Below are 14,604 nucleotides of genomic sequence, written 5' to 3' on the forward strand. Positions count from 1 at the left end.
GCCTCCATCTGGTCTAGTCTGGTGAGTGTCTTCAGGTAGCTGTGCCCCTAGATTCAGAGACATGCAAAGGGGTGCTCATCAGGGGGAGCCCAGCCTGGCAGGGCAGCACCTCCTCCAGAATGACATGATCTGCACTGGCTTTTAAAAAAAAACATTTTTGTTAGTTTATAATAGTTGTACAGGGGATTTTTTGTGACATTTCCATATATGAATATGATGTACCCCAGTTTGGTTTATCCCCTCTATTGTTCTCCTTCTTCCTCCCCCACTTCTTTTTTTTTAAAAGATTTTATTTTAGTGTAACAGGATAAAGCATAGACAGGGGGGTTGAGAGGAAAAGAGAGAGAAATATTTCCTGTACCCTACGCAGGAAATGGGAGCAAAGACTCCTCCCTCTTCTTAACATGACATCGACAGGTTTCAATGTTCCATATTCATACGTGTATAGAAAAAACTTCTGCCATTTTCTTTCTTTTACCCTCTTCATTTACCCTCCCTTCTCCCACTAGTGCCCTCCATGACCTGTTCCATGTTCCCATCCTTCATTGTTTAAGTGTCTGTTTTGTTCAGTGGGGGTTTTATCTTGGCATTTTACCTGTAAATACGCTGTACTTTAGTCAGTCAACACTCCCCCATGACTCTTTTTTTTTTTTGTAGAAAAAAATGCAGGTTTATTTTAATTATGATCCAAGTAAGGTGTGATAATTGCATTTAGTCAGATTTGAATTTTCTGCAAAGGCAAGAAAACTGAAGCTGTGGGGTCTCATATCATCTCAGGACCTATTTAAGGCAGCAGGAATTTGTATTCATAACCATGACTCTTTCTTATCCTTTCTGTCTACCCTGTATTATCCAACAGTTTTCAGTGCATTCACTGTGTCTTGTTCCTACACAGATGCGATGTGTGTCAGTATTATTCACTCCTCTTTCTCTTCTTTCCCTCTTCCCCTAATCTCCTCTACCCGCCAAGCAGTTCTGTTTATATGTATACATGATAATGCTCGTATTTGCATTTGGATCTCTCTCTTCCACTTATGAGAGACCTTTGTTTTTCTTAACCTGGGTTACCTCACTTAAGATGATGTTCTCCAGTTCCTGCACACGACAAAATTTCATTCTTCTTTATACTGAATAATATTCCATTGTGTCTACCTACTACATTCTTAATCCACTCGTCAGTCGTGGGGCCTCTGGGCCATTTCCATGGCTTGGAATTGTGAACGATGCTGCAGTAAACATGGCTGGGCAGGTAGGTGCTTTATTTAGCCTGACTTACATCCCTAGGAGTGGGTTGTGGATCATATGACAATTCTATTTTTAGTTTTTTTTTTGAGGAGCCTCTGTACTGTTTTCCAGAGTGGTTGCACCAGCTTGCATTCCCACCAGCAGTGTATGAGGGTTCCTTTTTCTCCACATCCTTACCAACATTTGTTGGTGGTGGTGTTCTTGATGGAAACCATTCTAACAGGATTGAGGTGGAATCTTAACATGGTTTTGATTTGCATTTTCTTTATGGCCAGGGATGGTGAGCATTTCTTCGTGTTTTTTGTTTGGTTTGGTTTGGTTTGGTTTTTTTTTTGGTCATTTGGACTTCTTTCTTTGAAAAAGCTCATTTGTCCATTTCTTCATTGGGTCATTGACTTTTGGAGAGTTTAGTGTTTTGATCTTCCTGTATATTCTGGTTATTAATCCCTTGTCAGATGAATAGCTGGCAAAGATTTTCTCCCACTCTGTAGGTTGCCTTTTCAGTTGAGTGGTTGTTTCCTTTGTTGTACAGAAATTTTTAGCTTCATGTAGTCCCACTTGTCAATCCTGTCTCTTAATTGCTGAGCTGTTCTATTTAGGAAGTTCCAGTGTATTCCAGTGGTCTTTGATCCACTGGAATATATATTTATACGGGGAACTAGTTTCAGTCTTCTACACATAGATATCCAGTTTTCCAGCATGCACCAGCTTTTTTGAGGGCAAGAAAGATTCCTGCCAGGTAACAGCAGCTGCAGCACTCCCTCCAGACTCAGAGACTCTGCAGGCTTACCTTGTTCTAGACTCTATCCCCATGTCCTGCTCCCCTCTGGTTCCTCTGAGCGCCTTGGCAGAGGCTGCTCCCAGGAGTCCTCAGTGCAGGCCCATGGGCCCTGCCTCCCTCTCCCCTGGGGGAGATAAATCTTTTGGCAGAGAAATTTGGTATTTGTCAGAAACTGATCATTACAGGTGTGTATTTTACATGTGGATAACTCCTATTTTTCTAGTAATTCATTTTCATTGTATTTTGGGAAAAAAATTGGACCACAGTAGATTGAAAAATAAAATAGCCTTTCCCCTATAAAGTTTGAGTTGCCCAGTTGTGACATCAACAATTCCTGGATCTAAGTCAGAGTTGTGAGCTGGAGATTTGGTTGTGCTGGTGAGGCAGGCTAGGTGAGGGACAGTCTGGGGCTGCTCCCCCAGCCCACAGATGAGAGGAGCCAGGTGAAGATGGAAGGCCTCCCCACCTGCCAGTTCAAGGTGGTATAAAAACGACCTACCAGGAGGCCCCGGCCCTTCTTTCCCATCCTCTTCTTCCCTTTCCTCACCTGGCAGAACAGACGACTCCCTCCCCGCAATAAAGCTATCCTACCTCACCCCATCCACGTGCTCTGCTTGGATTCTTCCATTCTGAGCACAAAAGCCAACATGAGATCATACAGTGCACCTGCGCCTTTGACACTAGGTGGTAGGGAGCTCGTCTACACGTGAGCAGCAACCTACAGAGAACCCTGGCCGAGTCACACTCGTCCAGCTCCGCGTCTGACCTGCATCTGCTGCTGTCCTCAGGATCCCGTGCTCCTCCTGATCTCTGCCTCTCAGGAGCTAGGATTACAGGCATGAGCCACTAGCTCTGGCTACATGCATTTGTAAGTGCACATTTTTTTTTTTTTTTTTTTGGTGGCAGTGGGGTTTGAACTCAGTGTCTCACACTGGCTAGGCAGGCACTCTATCACTTGAGCCATTCCACAAGCCTTTGGGGAGGGGACCATCTGAGCCCCTGGGCTGTCTCCATAACTGCCCACATTGGGATGGCTGTCTAGAATGCCACACAGTGAGGACTGGGAGGCTGGGTTAGGATCAAAGCTGAGTGTGGGGTTGTCCACCCAGGGGCCGTGGGTGGGCATTGGACCTTCATCCCTGGAACCTCTGCTCTTCCATGGGGCAGACACCCTGTAGTCATACCTGGGAGGAAACTCCAAGCTGCTGCCTGAGAAGAAGGGCCGCTGTGGAATCTCCTGCCTTTCCTGTGCACCGTCCTTTACAGAACCCCCTCTGCACCCCTCACCCTCTCCTCCCCTCACCCTGCCCCTTTCCCTGCCCTCCCTAGCACCCAAGGGGCCTCAGCCAACCTTCTGGAACTCAGAGTTCCAATAGAGGTTTCTGGCCTTTCAGACTCCCTGTCTTATCTAGCTACTTTCTCTTGCAAATAATTTTCTTATTTTGGTGTATTTGGAGTTGAACTCAGGACCTTGAGCTTGCTAGGCAGGTGCTCAATTACTGAGCCACTCTACCAGCCCAATGCCCAGCTTTTATTGGTTGAGATGGGGGTCTCATGAACTTTTTTTGCTGGTCTCCAACCATGACCTTCCTAATCTCTGCCTCTGAGTAGCTGGGATTATAGATGTGAGGCACCATGCTCAGCTTGCTAATAACTTTCAAGTAAGGGTTGTTTTGCTTATGAATTCTTCACTTGCTCTCCCCCAAGGCTGGGAAGCTATATGCTAATGAATTCTGTACTTCTTATGATAACCTCCTTCCAGAAGTCAGTGGGGAGAACATGGTGGATTAGAACAAAAGCAAATTTCCCCAGTTCTTCTGTATTTCTGCTAGCCATGTTATAGCTGGCAAACCTCCCTTGTAAGAGCCCAGGTCACGCAGGAGGTCCCTTGACCATGAGCCGACCTCCTTAGACCCCAGTCTCTTCAAATGACCAACTGACCAGGCTTCTTCCCCACTTAGCCCTGTCCCAGCATCCACTCCCTCCCAGGCTGCGTGCGTGTGTAACTCTTGCTGTGGGGTTCTCCTGTGTGCATCTCAGGCCTGACCTCCATTTCCCTGAAGAAGGCAGCACAAACACTCAAGTCCACCCTCCAGGGGCTGACCCCTCCAGCCCTCCCTTCTGTCCTCTTCTGCTAACAGGAGGCTACAGGAAGGAGCCTGAGGCCACAGCAAAATCCACAAGGTTGTCCCCGCCTGACCTTAACTTCCTCTAACAGGAGTCCCCTTTGTCTCCTCTTTTGCTGGCTTCTCTCCAGGGGGGGTGTTGGCAGAGGGTTTAGAAGATTACCAGCTGTTCTTATAACGCCCTTTCGCCAGCTTACTGCCGCACACAGGGGGGGTCTCCAGGCGCTGGGGTGGGAGTGGGTGAAGCAGGTGAAGTACCGAATCCAGTAGTTCTGGTGCCCATCTGCCGGGCCATCCTGTCTGTACAGGGGCCTCTCTCAAGGCTCCCTCTACTCCCGCCCCGGTGGCTACACTGGGCATCCTAGTGGCCTCCATGGACCTGGGACTAGTGACAGGTTTGCTCCAGTACATATAGAGGCAGGGCTGGCCGGTTGGGTGCTGTGCAGGAGGCGAGGGTTCATGGTCACATGCAGACGATCCCTCCAGGGTCAAGCCAGAGCGCGGAGAAGGAAGTGGTTACAGTTGACTTGGTTGCTCCGGAAAACCGACAGGCTGGTTTCTGTCCAAAGGCTGGCGTCGTCTGGATTACTGGACATCTACCCAAGATGAGGAGCAGAAGCCAGAGCCCAAGGGCAGAATAACAATTCCCTTCCCACCAGCAGCATGGGGCTCAGGCTGCCAGACCTTGTCTCTGAACTTGCCGTGAGTGGCGAGAAGGGTCACGAGGACACGCGGCTCTGCCAATGGCACATCTGTGCCCGGGTCTGGGTTCCCAGAGCAAGGAAACCCCAGCCGTGTGGATGGTGAAGTGGTTGAACACGTGGGGTTCAGGAAGACTCAGCAAAGGCCATTCCTCCTACGATGGTGGGGCTCGGCTGTCACCTGGAGTTGGGGGGGGCAGAAAGTCGGTAGGATTTGGTGTAAATCCCATGACTCACCAAGAAAATGACCTCAACTCTCTCGGCCAGGGCTCCCTCACCTGTAAAAACGAACACCCACGCAAGGGTGTTTATTATGATTGAATTAGTAATGATTGTGCAAGGATAGAGACAACATTGGTGCAGGATGAATGCTAGTGTGTTCTTCCATTCACCCTTCCTGCTATTCATCCATTTGTCCATCCATCCATCCATCTACTCACCTACCTATCCATCCATCCATCCACCCATCCATCATCTACTCACCCACCCATCCATCCACCCATCCATCCACCCACCCACCCATCCATCCACCCATCTACTCACCCACTCACCCACCCACCCATCCATCCATCCCCTCATTCCAGGACAAAGACTTCCTCACACAAATGCCCAGAATACTGAAGCAGAAACCAGTGTCCTGGAGCAGCGCTTGGGAAGCAATTGCTTTGATCACAGAATTTCTCACTCTTGCCCAAACCCTCCCTCCTTCCCTGTCACCAGCTCTTAGTATTGCCAGCTCAGCCTCAGGGCTTTTTGCTCAATTTGAGATAGAAATCACACAGAGGCAAGCAATACCATTCAAATGAGGCTGTGTTGGGACTCAGCACCAGGGAGACGGCATTCAGGATAGGTCCCGGGCCCGTGAGGACACAAGCAGGAAAGCCTTTTCGTGAGCTGGGTGGCTCACGCAGGTGTCCTGCGTGCATGGCCCAAGACTTCCGAACGCGTTTTCTTTTGCTCTTGGCACCAGGACAGTGCAAAGCACAGAGGTCTGCTCGTGCACACTGGGCCTGTTGCGCTCTGCTCACGGAGGCGCTCCAGGAAGGAGCCTGTGTCAGAGGCACAGGCTTTGCGCATGGAGGCTGCAGGAAAGTCCTTCTGCAGGCATCGAAGGAAGCAGCTGGTGTAAATAGGGCTATTTTAGGAGGCATATCTTGCAAAAAAAAAAAAAAAAAAAAAACCAAAAAGCCCTTCTCATTAACAACAGAAAAGATGGTTGGCCTTTCTGATTCCGTCTCATCCCCAGCCCTATCAGGGTTCTGACTTCACACGGTCCTCTGGAGATATGGGTCTGAGTTCCTCACCTTTTCTTGCATCTTTCAAATTGCTCTGGACATGTTTTCTTTGTGGCCTCCTCTTGTCTTCAGAGAGATGGCTTCTGTTTGAAGACACCGTCCGTGTCTGGATGTCCATTTGTCAACTTGAAGCCCTTTCACAGGTCTAGCAAGCATCTGGAGGCAGGCAAGCCAGAATGTCACCAGTGAGTATCTTTCAAGAAGGGAACTTCTTTTGAAACTTAGTCGTCTTTTCCAAAGTTTCTGTGGTGTGTGTTCATGACTTTTGTAATATGAAAAAAAATGTTTAGCTAAGTGCCAGAGGCTCACACCTGTAATCCTCACTACTCAGGAGGCAGAGATCAGGAGGATTGTGGTTCAAAGCCAGCTGGGGTAAATAGTTTGTGAGACCCTATCTCGAAAAAAATGGATGGAACTGGAGAACATCATTCTGAGTGAGGTTAGCCTGGCCCAAAAGACCAAAAATCATATGTTCTACCTCATATGTGGACATTAGATCAAGGGCAAACACAACAAGGGGATTGGACTTTGAGCACATGATAAAAGTGAGAGCACACAAGGGAGGGGTGAGGATAGGTAAGACACCTAAAAAACTAGCTAGCATTTGTTGCCCTTAACGCAGAGAAACTAAAGCAGATACCTTAAAAGCAACTGAGGCCAATAGGAGAAGGGGAACAGGAACTAGAGAAAAGGTTAGATCAAAAAGAATTAACCTAGAAGGTAACACACACGCACAGGAAATCAATGTGAGTCAATGCCCTGTATAGCTATCCTTATCTCAACCAGGAACACTTGTTCCTTCCTATTATTGCCTATACTCTCTCTTCAACAAAATTAGAGATAAGGCAAAATAGTTTCTGCCTGGTAGCAAGGGGATTGGGGGGGAGAGGGAGGAGGCAGAGGAAAAGGGGGCAGGGGGGAGGGGGGGAGAAATGACCCAAATATTGTATGCACATATGAGTAAAAAAAAAAAAGAAAAGAAAAACCCATCACAGAAAAGGGCTGGTGGAGCAGCTCAAGAGTGCCTGTCTAGCAAGTATGAGGCCCTGAGTTCAAACTCCAATACCAAAAAAAAAAAAAAATGGAGAGAGAGAGCGAATGTTTAAAAATTGTGTTTAAGGCCAGGTGTGCTGGGATTACATGCCTGTGCTACCAGCTACTCAGGAGGCATAAGTACGAAGAGGCAAGACCAGCCTCTGGGAAAATGCAAGACCCTATGTCGAGGGTTCAAGTGGTAGAACACCTGCAGTACTGCCAAAAAATAAAAATAAATAAAAATGACATTTCAGGGGGGCGTGGGGGTTCTTTCTTTTTCTTTCTTCTTCCTTCCCTCCCTCCCTCTCTCTCTTTCCTTCCTTCCCCTCTCTCTCTGTCTCTCTTTCCCTGGCCCCTTCCTCCTCATTCTGCTTCCTGGCCTCCATGAGTTAAGTAGCTCCCTCCATCACGCTGTTCAAGACCAAACCCTCTGAACCATGAGCCAAAATAAATCTTTCACCCTTTAAGTTGTTCCCTTAGATATTTTGCTCACAGCTACACAAAGGTAACGAATAAAGTGCAAATGAAGAGATTAATGTACAAGTGCTGCCGAGGTCGTGAGTACAGTGAGCGTGTCGCACTGCTGGTGTACAGCCACTTTGGAAAGCCGGCTGGCTTCTATGAACTCAAGTGCACATTTAGCGAGTGAGTCATCAGCTCCCTTACGGGACATTTGTCCAAGAGGAGTGAAAACCTACGTCAGCCTAAAAACTCATGCAGATGCTCATAGACGCTTTAATTGTAACAGCCCCAAACAAACAGCCCAAGGGTTTCTCACCTGCTGATGAATAAATAAAATGAATTATGCATGAGAGCAAACCATCAAACGAGAAATAACACAGATGAATCTCAAAAACAAAATGTGGAGTGAAAGAAGGCAAAACTAGTCAGCAGTGACGAAAACAAATTGGCAGGTGGGGGGCACTGAATGTCAGGGGAAACTTCATGGGGTGATGGGAAGCTTCTATAGCTTAATGGTGGCAGTAAATACGGGGGTGTGCACACTGGTGCGCTCGTCCAACTGTACACTCCACACAGACCGACTTTACTGTACAGAAACCACACCTCGATAAAACTGATTAGAACCCTAAACAGGAAAACTAGGAGAGAACACCGCTGAATATCAAACCCTAGAGAGTTAGCCACACTGTCAGGAGAATATAGTCTGCTATGAGCAACAAAATTGAAAACTTCCTTTTCCTTAGTGCATAAGGTTAAAGAAAATCTGAGCTAGGCCAGGTATAGGTCTTCATGTGGGGTGATGAAAAAGTTCTAGAAGCAGTTGGAGGTGATGGCTGCATGACACTGTGTATTCAATCACTGAACTGTATACTTAAAAATGGTTTAAATGGTGCATTTGTATTTTGCCACAATAAAACATATTTGCTAATCTTTCAGAATGTATATATTGACATGGAGAACCCTGGCGTGGTTGGGAGTCAGGATCAGAGCGGGAGGAAGCCCAGGTAAGATGATCAATGCCTCAAGCCTTGGGGAGCACAGACTCATTGCCCCTGATGTTTGAAGCCCTAGGAAACAGACCCTGCTCTGACACCCCGTTACCCCGTGTTGGTGGAGGTCTGTCTGAGGAGGACCCTGAATGGGGGACTCCAAAACTTGGGCCCCACAGATTCTTGTCTTTAGCACAGAAAAGCATTTCAGATCAAGAGGCATGGCAAGTTAAGAGAGTTTTATTCCACAAGCAGTACAGAAAGCAAAGATGCACTGCACAGGTGAGGAGCAGGCCTTAAGAGGAGCACAATTAGCCTCTGATTATCAGGATTTACACACCAGAGAAAAGAACGGTAAGGAGTTTAGCTTAAGCATTCCTTTAGATAATTGCTCCCTTGCTCTGAGCACTGGTTGCACTCAATCATTCTCTCAACAGAGTTTTGACATTGTCAGCTTGGGTTGGTTTCATTAAATCTGGGTTGCTGTGACTCAGACGTCTCATTTTTCATTTGCAAGCATTTCTGCAATCAAAGAAGTCATTTTTCCAACTGTTTCTCTCAAGATAAATGCTTCCGAAGGGCTGGGGGTGTGGCATGGCTCAAGTGGTGGAATGCTTGCCTCGCTGGCAAGAAGCCATGAGTTCAAACCCCAGTATCTCCAAAAAATAATAAATAAAATAAGTGTTTCTGAACGATGATGGCTCAGTTCCCAGGGCATAATAATCATTGGGAAGGTGAGTGGTGTTGCTTTTCTGCTTACAGGTTAGTGGGGGATTTGGGAGGAGTGTAAGACCAAAGAAAAAAAGGAAAAGAATGCCTGTGAGTTCTTAATCAAGTTGAGTATTAATAGAGGGTTTTAATACAGGGTTTATTTCTGCATTCCTGGCTTCTGATTCCCACGCCTCGCTGTCCCTAATCCATCCTGCCTCAATCCCACCAGACTCCCTGGCGTGAGCAAAGAGAAGGGGGGCCAGGCAGGCAAAATCACCTTGCCCAGGCTACTCTAGACCATGGTCTTCTGCTAAGGCCTGTCCTTTTTGGCTCTGCACTTGCCTGCTAGCCCAACCGCATCCCCTAGGTCAGGGGTTCTCACCCTTAGCCTGCTCCAGTGTGGGGCCAGGTAACTCTCTGTCCCATGAACCACAGGACATTTAGCACATTCTTGACCTCTACCTACTAGAGGTCAATAACATCAATCCAGTGTGACAACCAAAAATGTCTCCAGACATGGCCAAATATCCCCATGGGAGTTGATGCACCCTGGTGAGAATGGCTGCTCTAAGCTAATAGGGTTGGTCTCACCCTTTGGGAAATCTGTGATTCCCTCAATAAAACAAAGTAGATCCCCCTACTTCCTATGGAGTCTCCCAGGGTCAGGGTCCCAAACAGCCTCTTCTTGCCCAGCATGGAGGAGCTGGCCCATCCATAATGGGAAGAGAGAGGGCTTTCTTAGCCAGTCACCTGCTGACCTCGGAAAAATCTCTTTGACTGGCTAGCTCCCCAGGGCAAGTTTCTTCAGCCGTTGATGGAGCAGGATCTGGAAACACTGGGCAGCCCCCATCCCTCTTGGAGAGGCTGAGGACGCCGGCCTCTCCAGCTAGTAGAGACCAGGTAGCTGTGGGGTTCTGGCTCCCCCATTTGTGACTGAAGGCCTAGGATGGATGGAGAAGTCATTCCTTCATCTGTCCTTGCCTCCACGTGTTTGTGGAGGACCAGGGCCACCGCCTCCCCTCTGAAGGACTCAGTTTGATCATTAGTTAAATGGAGCCCATATTGCCTACACATGGCAGTGAAAACGGAACCATGCCTCCTGCCCACCCCACCCTCCAGTTCCACAGCCACACCTGCTCCCTGACCTTCTCCCACTCTCCTCCCAGGAAGCCACCTCTGCCAAGCAAAGGAAGGGCCCTGAATGGTCGTGAAACTTGCAAACAACATTTCCTGACTCAGACTTGATAAGACAGTCACCACTCCTTTGTCTCCTAGTCCCGGTGTTCTTTCCTGATGGTTTTCCCTGTTTGCTGAGGACTTAGCAGGCTGGCAGTTCTGCTACATGGCTCCCTTTCTCCCTCCCCTCCCCCAGTGTCGCAGCATCCATGAAGCTACCCACCACTGGACACCCCTCTTAGGGCCCCTGGGCAGGCTCGCTCCATGGCACTGACAGGTGACCTTAAGCTGTGCTGTACTGTTCATGAGCCAGAGAGAGGAAAGGGGGTGAGATGCTGGCTGGAGAGCAGGGATGCCAAGCAGGGAAGTGGGCACCCCTTGTTTGGCATCTCCATGGTGCAGAAGCAATGGGTGAGGCTCAAGGTTAGACACACTGAGCTGGGGTCTGGCCTGGGCCACTGGCACCCCCTGTGACTCAGGCAGTGATAAACCTCGTCACACCTCATTGTCTTTGGCTGTAAAATGGCCCCTGTAGCGATGTCAGGCTCAAGGCAGCTTTCAGTGTCGAGGCAATGCATCAAGAGCCCTGGCCAAGGAAGTGCTCCATCCGTGGGCGCTACTGTAAGTAGTCCTTGAAGCGGGGCAGAGGGGAGCAGCCCTTTGAAGTGGACAATCTACAAAGACCTTAGGCAACTCCACCCAAGCAAGGCAGAGTGGGCGGCTTGTGCTGCAAGTTCCCCAGGCTGGCCACCTGCTCCAGGCAGTTCCTGTCCACTTTTTCCCTCCCATATGCCCAGACCTCTGCACAACTCAGGTGCTCACAACAAACGCTGGTCCCTTGGCTCTGGACCCGTGCTTTGCCCGGATTGGTTGACATCATGAAGTGTGACCACATTCCTCCTCTTCCAGCTCTGAGACCTTCCTGTGTCCTGGCAAGAGTTCCCAGGGAGAGCTCACGGGCGGCCCCCAGGCTTGCAGAGCATGGCCTGGGCTGTGGGGCTCATTTGTCCAGGGGCTGTGGACAGGAACGCAAATAGTATCCCAGGACACCCTGGACAGAGAGTTCCGGGGTTCTGCAAGAACCCCTGCCAAGGGCAAAGCCCTCGAGGTCCCACAGGTGGTGGATGTTGCTGAGTGGCAGCTGGGTATAAACGGGCAGGCTGTGGGGCTCAGACCACACAGTGCAGGTAAGGGAGGGCAGACTCACCACGGTACTGGGGGAGAGGCTGAGGGCAAGAGGGGGCATGGGTGACCCACCTGGAGCTGAATCAGGGAGTGGAGATGAGGAGGGTCTTCACACAGGTCTCTTTCAGGAGCACTGGGGACCCAGTGTAGAAGGACAATGTAGGGCCCTTGATCAAACCTAGGAAGAACTTCAGGATGGTGACACTGGAGTTCTGTAGAACGCCCGGGGTCCTCCTGAAGCCGTTGTGCAGGTCACATGCACGCATGTACACCCAAGAAACCAGCCTTGGGCTCTTCTCCTTAAGCCCTTAAAGTGTGTGGGAAAGGAAGTTTCCAGAATTCACCCTTACCCCTCCTCTAAACCCCTCACATCTGATATCTTCTTCCCAGGGCCTCCTTGAAGTCTTGCCACCACCAGAGGCTCCTGACCACAAGGCCCACACTTTGGTGCTGCTCCCACCATGCTGCTGTTTCTAGCCGTGGTCGTCCTCACCAGTACCCCCTGCAGAGCCCAGGGTGAGCTCCAGCCCCGCTCCAGTGTGCAGTCCTGGCCTCCTGTGGTTGGGTCCTATGCGTGACTGCTAAATAGGAAGTTGCACCAGTGTCTGAGGACACTGCAGGCCAAGTGCTGCCCACTGCCTCACCTTTCTGTTCCCCTTTCCCCAGAGGTGAATGGGCCAGGCGGTGGCTCCTACTTCTACATCAAAGGTGAAGAGCAGGGGGAGATCCAGGGCATCCGGGTCTTCGTGGGGGTCCTGGGCCTCATCAAAGGGTGAGTAGGGCTCTGGCTCCTGGGCTTCTCCCAACACCCACTGTCCTCACATCCCTGACTGTCCAACACTCCCTCAATCTCAGCTTCCCTGGTCCATGCCAGGCTGAAATGTCCTGAGTGTGCCTGTGGAAAGGGTCACTGAGACTCCGAAGGGTCCCTTTTCCAGGGTGGTTCTGAGGCTCTGGAAGTCAGTGACAGAAACCGTTCAATGAGCTGAAAATAACTCCTTGTCTTCATGAGATTTAAAATGGCTCAAGCGGCAGAGCAAGCACAAGGCCCTGAGTTCAAACCCCAGTCCTCCCCCACACTGTCTTTCGAACTGGGGGAGATCTTGACTCATTCCTCCACTGTCTGCCTCTTGGGATCTGTCTTTCTTGAAAAGTGCCCTGAGTGTGTTGGGTTAGGGTTGCAAACTCTAGCAAATAAAATACAAGTCACCCAGTTCATCTGAATTTCAGATGAACAATGACTAATCTTTTACTTTAAGTGTGTACTGTGCAGTATTTGGAATACGCTTATCTTTTAAGAAAAAAATCAGTATTTGTGACATAGTTACATTTTAAAATGCAATGTTCGGGATATACTTACCCTAAAAAAAGTTCATTGTTTATCTGAAATCAAATCGACGGAGATGCCCTGCGTTTCACCTGGCAGCAGCCCTACTTGGAATGTGTCTTAGCACGCGGGAGCAGGAACAAGCTAGGGTTGGGAACAGGAAAACCTGGGGGTCACCTCTCTTCACTGTAGGACCCTGCTTGGTGGAACATGGCCATTCCACGTGACGACACTGGGCAAAGCAGAGCTTGACTTTGCTGGTTGCTGGCCCTGAGAGTGACCTGGGCCAAGGTCCACCTGGACCGCAGGGGGTCTCACTGTGGCTGTCGCGCAGGCTCTTTGTGGGTGGATGGGGGAGGGGGCGCCATAGAGGGGAAACCGTGAGCTGGGGAAGACCTTGCAAAGGACTCGGCTTCCGGAAGGGACGGCCGTGGGAGAGCCACACGGACACGCAATGGACACGGGCACGAGCCCGCAGCTGACTCGGCCTCTCCCCAGCATCCAGCTGCGGTTCGGCTCGCACTGGAGCCCGCGCTACGGCGCGCCCGGCGGCCGCGCGGAGGAGTTCCTGCTGCAGGAGGGCGAGCGCGTGACCGCGGTGCACGGCAGCGCGCGCGCCTGCGTGTGGCACCTGCGCTGGATCACCAGCAGGGGGCGCGAGGCCGCCTTCGGGCACCCGGCGGGCCTGGCGTTCAGCGGCCACGCTCCGACCCGCGACCAGCAGCTCCTGACGGTCAACGGCCAGCACCAGCTCTTCTGCCTCTCGGCGATCGGCTTCAAATGGGGGTCCGCCCCAGCGAGGAAGTCCACCCCGGCGCCCATCCCGGCGCCCACCCCGGCGTCCACCCCGGCGCCCATCCCGGCGCCCACCCCGGCGTCCACCCCGGCGCCCATCCCGCCGTCCATCCAGGAGCCCATCCCGCCGTCCATCCCGCCGTCCGCCCCGGCGCCCCCTGTAGTGCCGACGACCCGCCCACGGCCTGTCCAGGGCTGGGTTGGTGCAGCGCCGGCTGCGAGCTCCGGAGCGGGTCCAGCGTCCTCGCCCAGCGCGCCCTCCTGGCTGCAAAGTGCGCTCGCCTTGCAGGGCTGGTAGGCCAAGAGCCGCCCTGAGTCCCCGTGCCGAATAAAGTCTCTGCACCCATGTGAGCCCGCGTGGTCCTTGTCACCGAGGAGGATGGATTCGGGGCTCTCCCTTGCTCTCTCTCCCACCCACTCACACACCCGGTTTTGGGTCTGGGCCTCTTCCCTCCTCCTCTCCATCCTTGCTCACAGGCATGGGCTGCCTTGAGGGAGCAGGGCTGTCCCGTTCCTGACCATCCTTGGTGCCACACCAGGAGGCACAGGAAGACAGGGTGCCTCGTCCCCCCGCAGCTGTCAGCCCAAGAAAGGTCGAGTCTCCCATCTTCCCTTTTAGCAAGCCAGGCGCAGCACATAAATGAAGCAACTGCCCAGGATGGTGGAGCAGCTGCCAAGGTCAGATGGGAGGTCCCCAGCCAACCCCACCGGCTTTCCTTCCCCCTCACAGGAAAAAAAAGAAAGCTTTCTCCCCCAGAAAGAATGGCAATACACTT

General features: G+C 50.9%; 1 protein-coding gene across 1 annotated transcript; it reads left to right on the forward strand.

Annotated features, from left to right (window-relative positions):
- Positions 1–12,167: 12,167 nt before the first annotated feature.
- LOC109698679 (prostatic spermine-binding protein-like) lies at positions 12,168–14,126 on the forward strand. The gene is made up of 3 exons (XM_020183030.2): positions 12,168–12,222; positions 12,373–12,478; positions 13,532–14,126. Exons 1-3 carry the CDS (start codon positions 12,168–12,170, stop codon positions 14,124–14,126), a joined length of 756 nt encoding a protein of 251 aa, XP_020038619.2.
- Positions 14,127–14,604: the final 478 nt, after the last annotated feature.

The sequence above is a fragment of the Castor canadensis genome, chromosome 17, assembly GCF_047511655.1.
Source record: "Castor canadensis chromosome 17, mCasCan1.hap1v2, whole genome shotgun sequence".
Lineage (NCBI taxonomy): Eukaryota > Metazoa > Chordata > Mammalia > Rodentia > Castoridae > Castor > Castor canadensis.

What these genes read in the sequence shown, in the direction of transcription:
- LOC109698679 (XM_020183030.2), top strand. Translation starts at nt 12,168, where the DNA reads ATGCTGCTGTTTCTAGCCGTGGTCGTCCTCACCAGTACCCCCTGCAGA. An exon ending in TACCCCCTGCAGAGCCCAGG is followed by an intron (nt 12,223 to 12,372) that starts GTGAGCTCCAGC and finishes CCCTTTCCCCAG; the next exon opens with AGGTGAATGGGCCAGGCGGT. An exon ending in GTCCTGGGCCTCATCAAAGG is followed by an intron (nt 12,479 to 13,531) that starts GTGAGTAGGGCT and finishes GCCTCTCCCCAG; the next exon opens with CATCCAGCTGCGGTTCGGCT.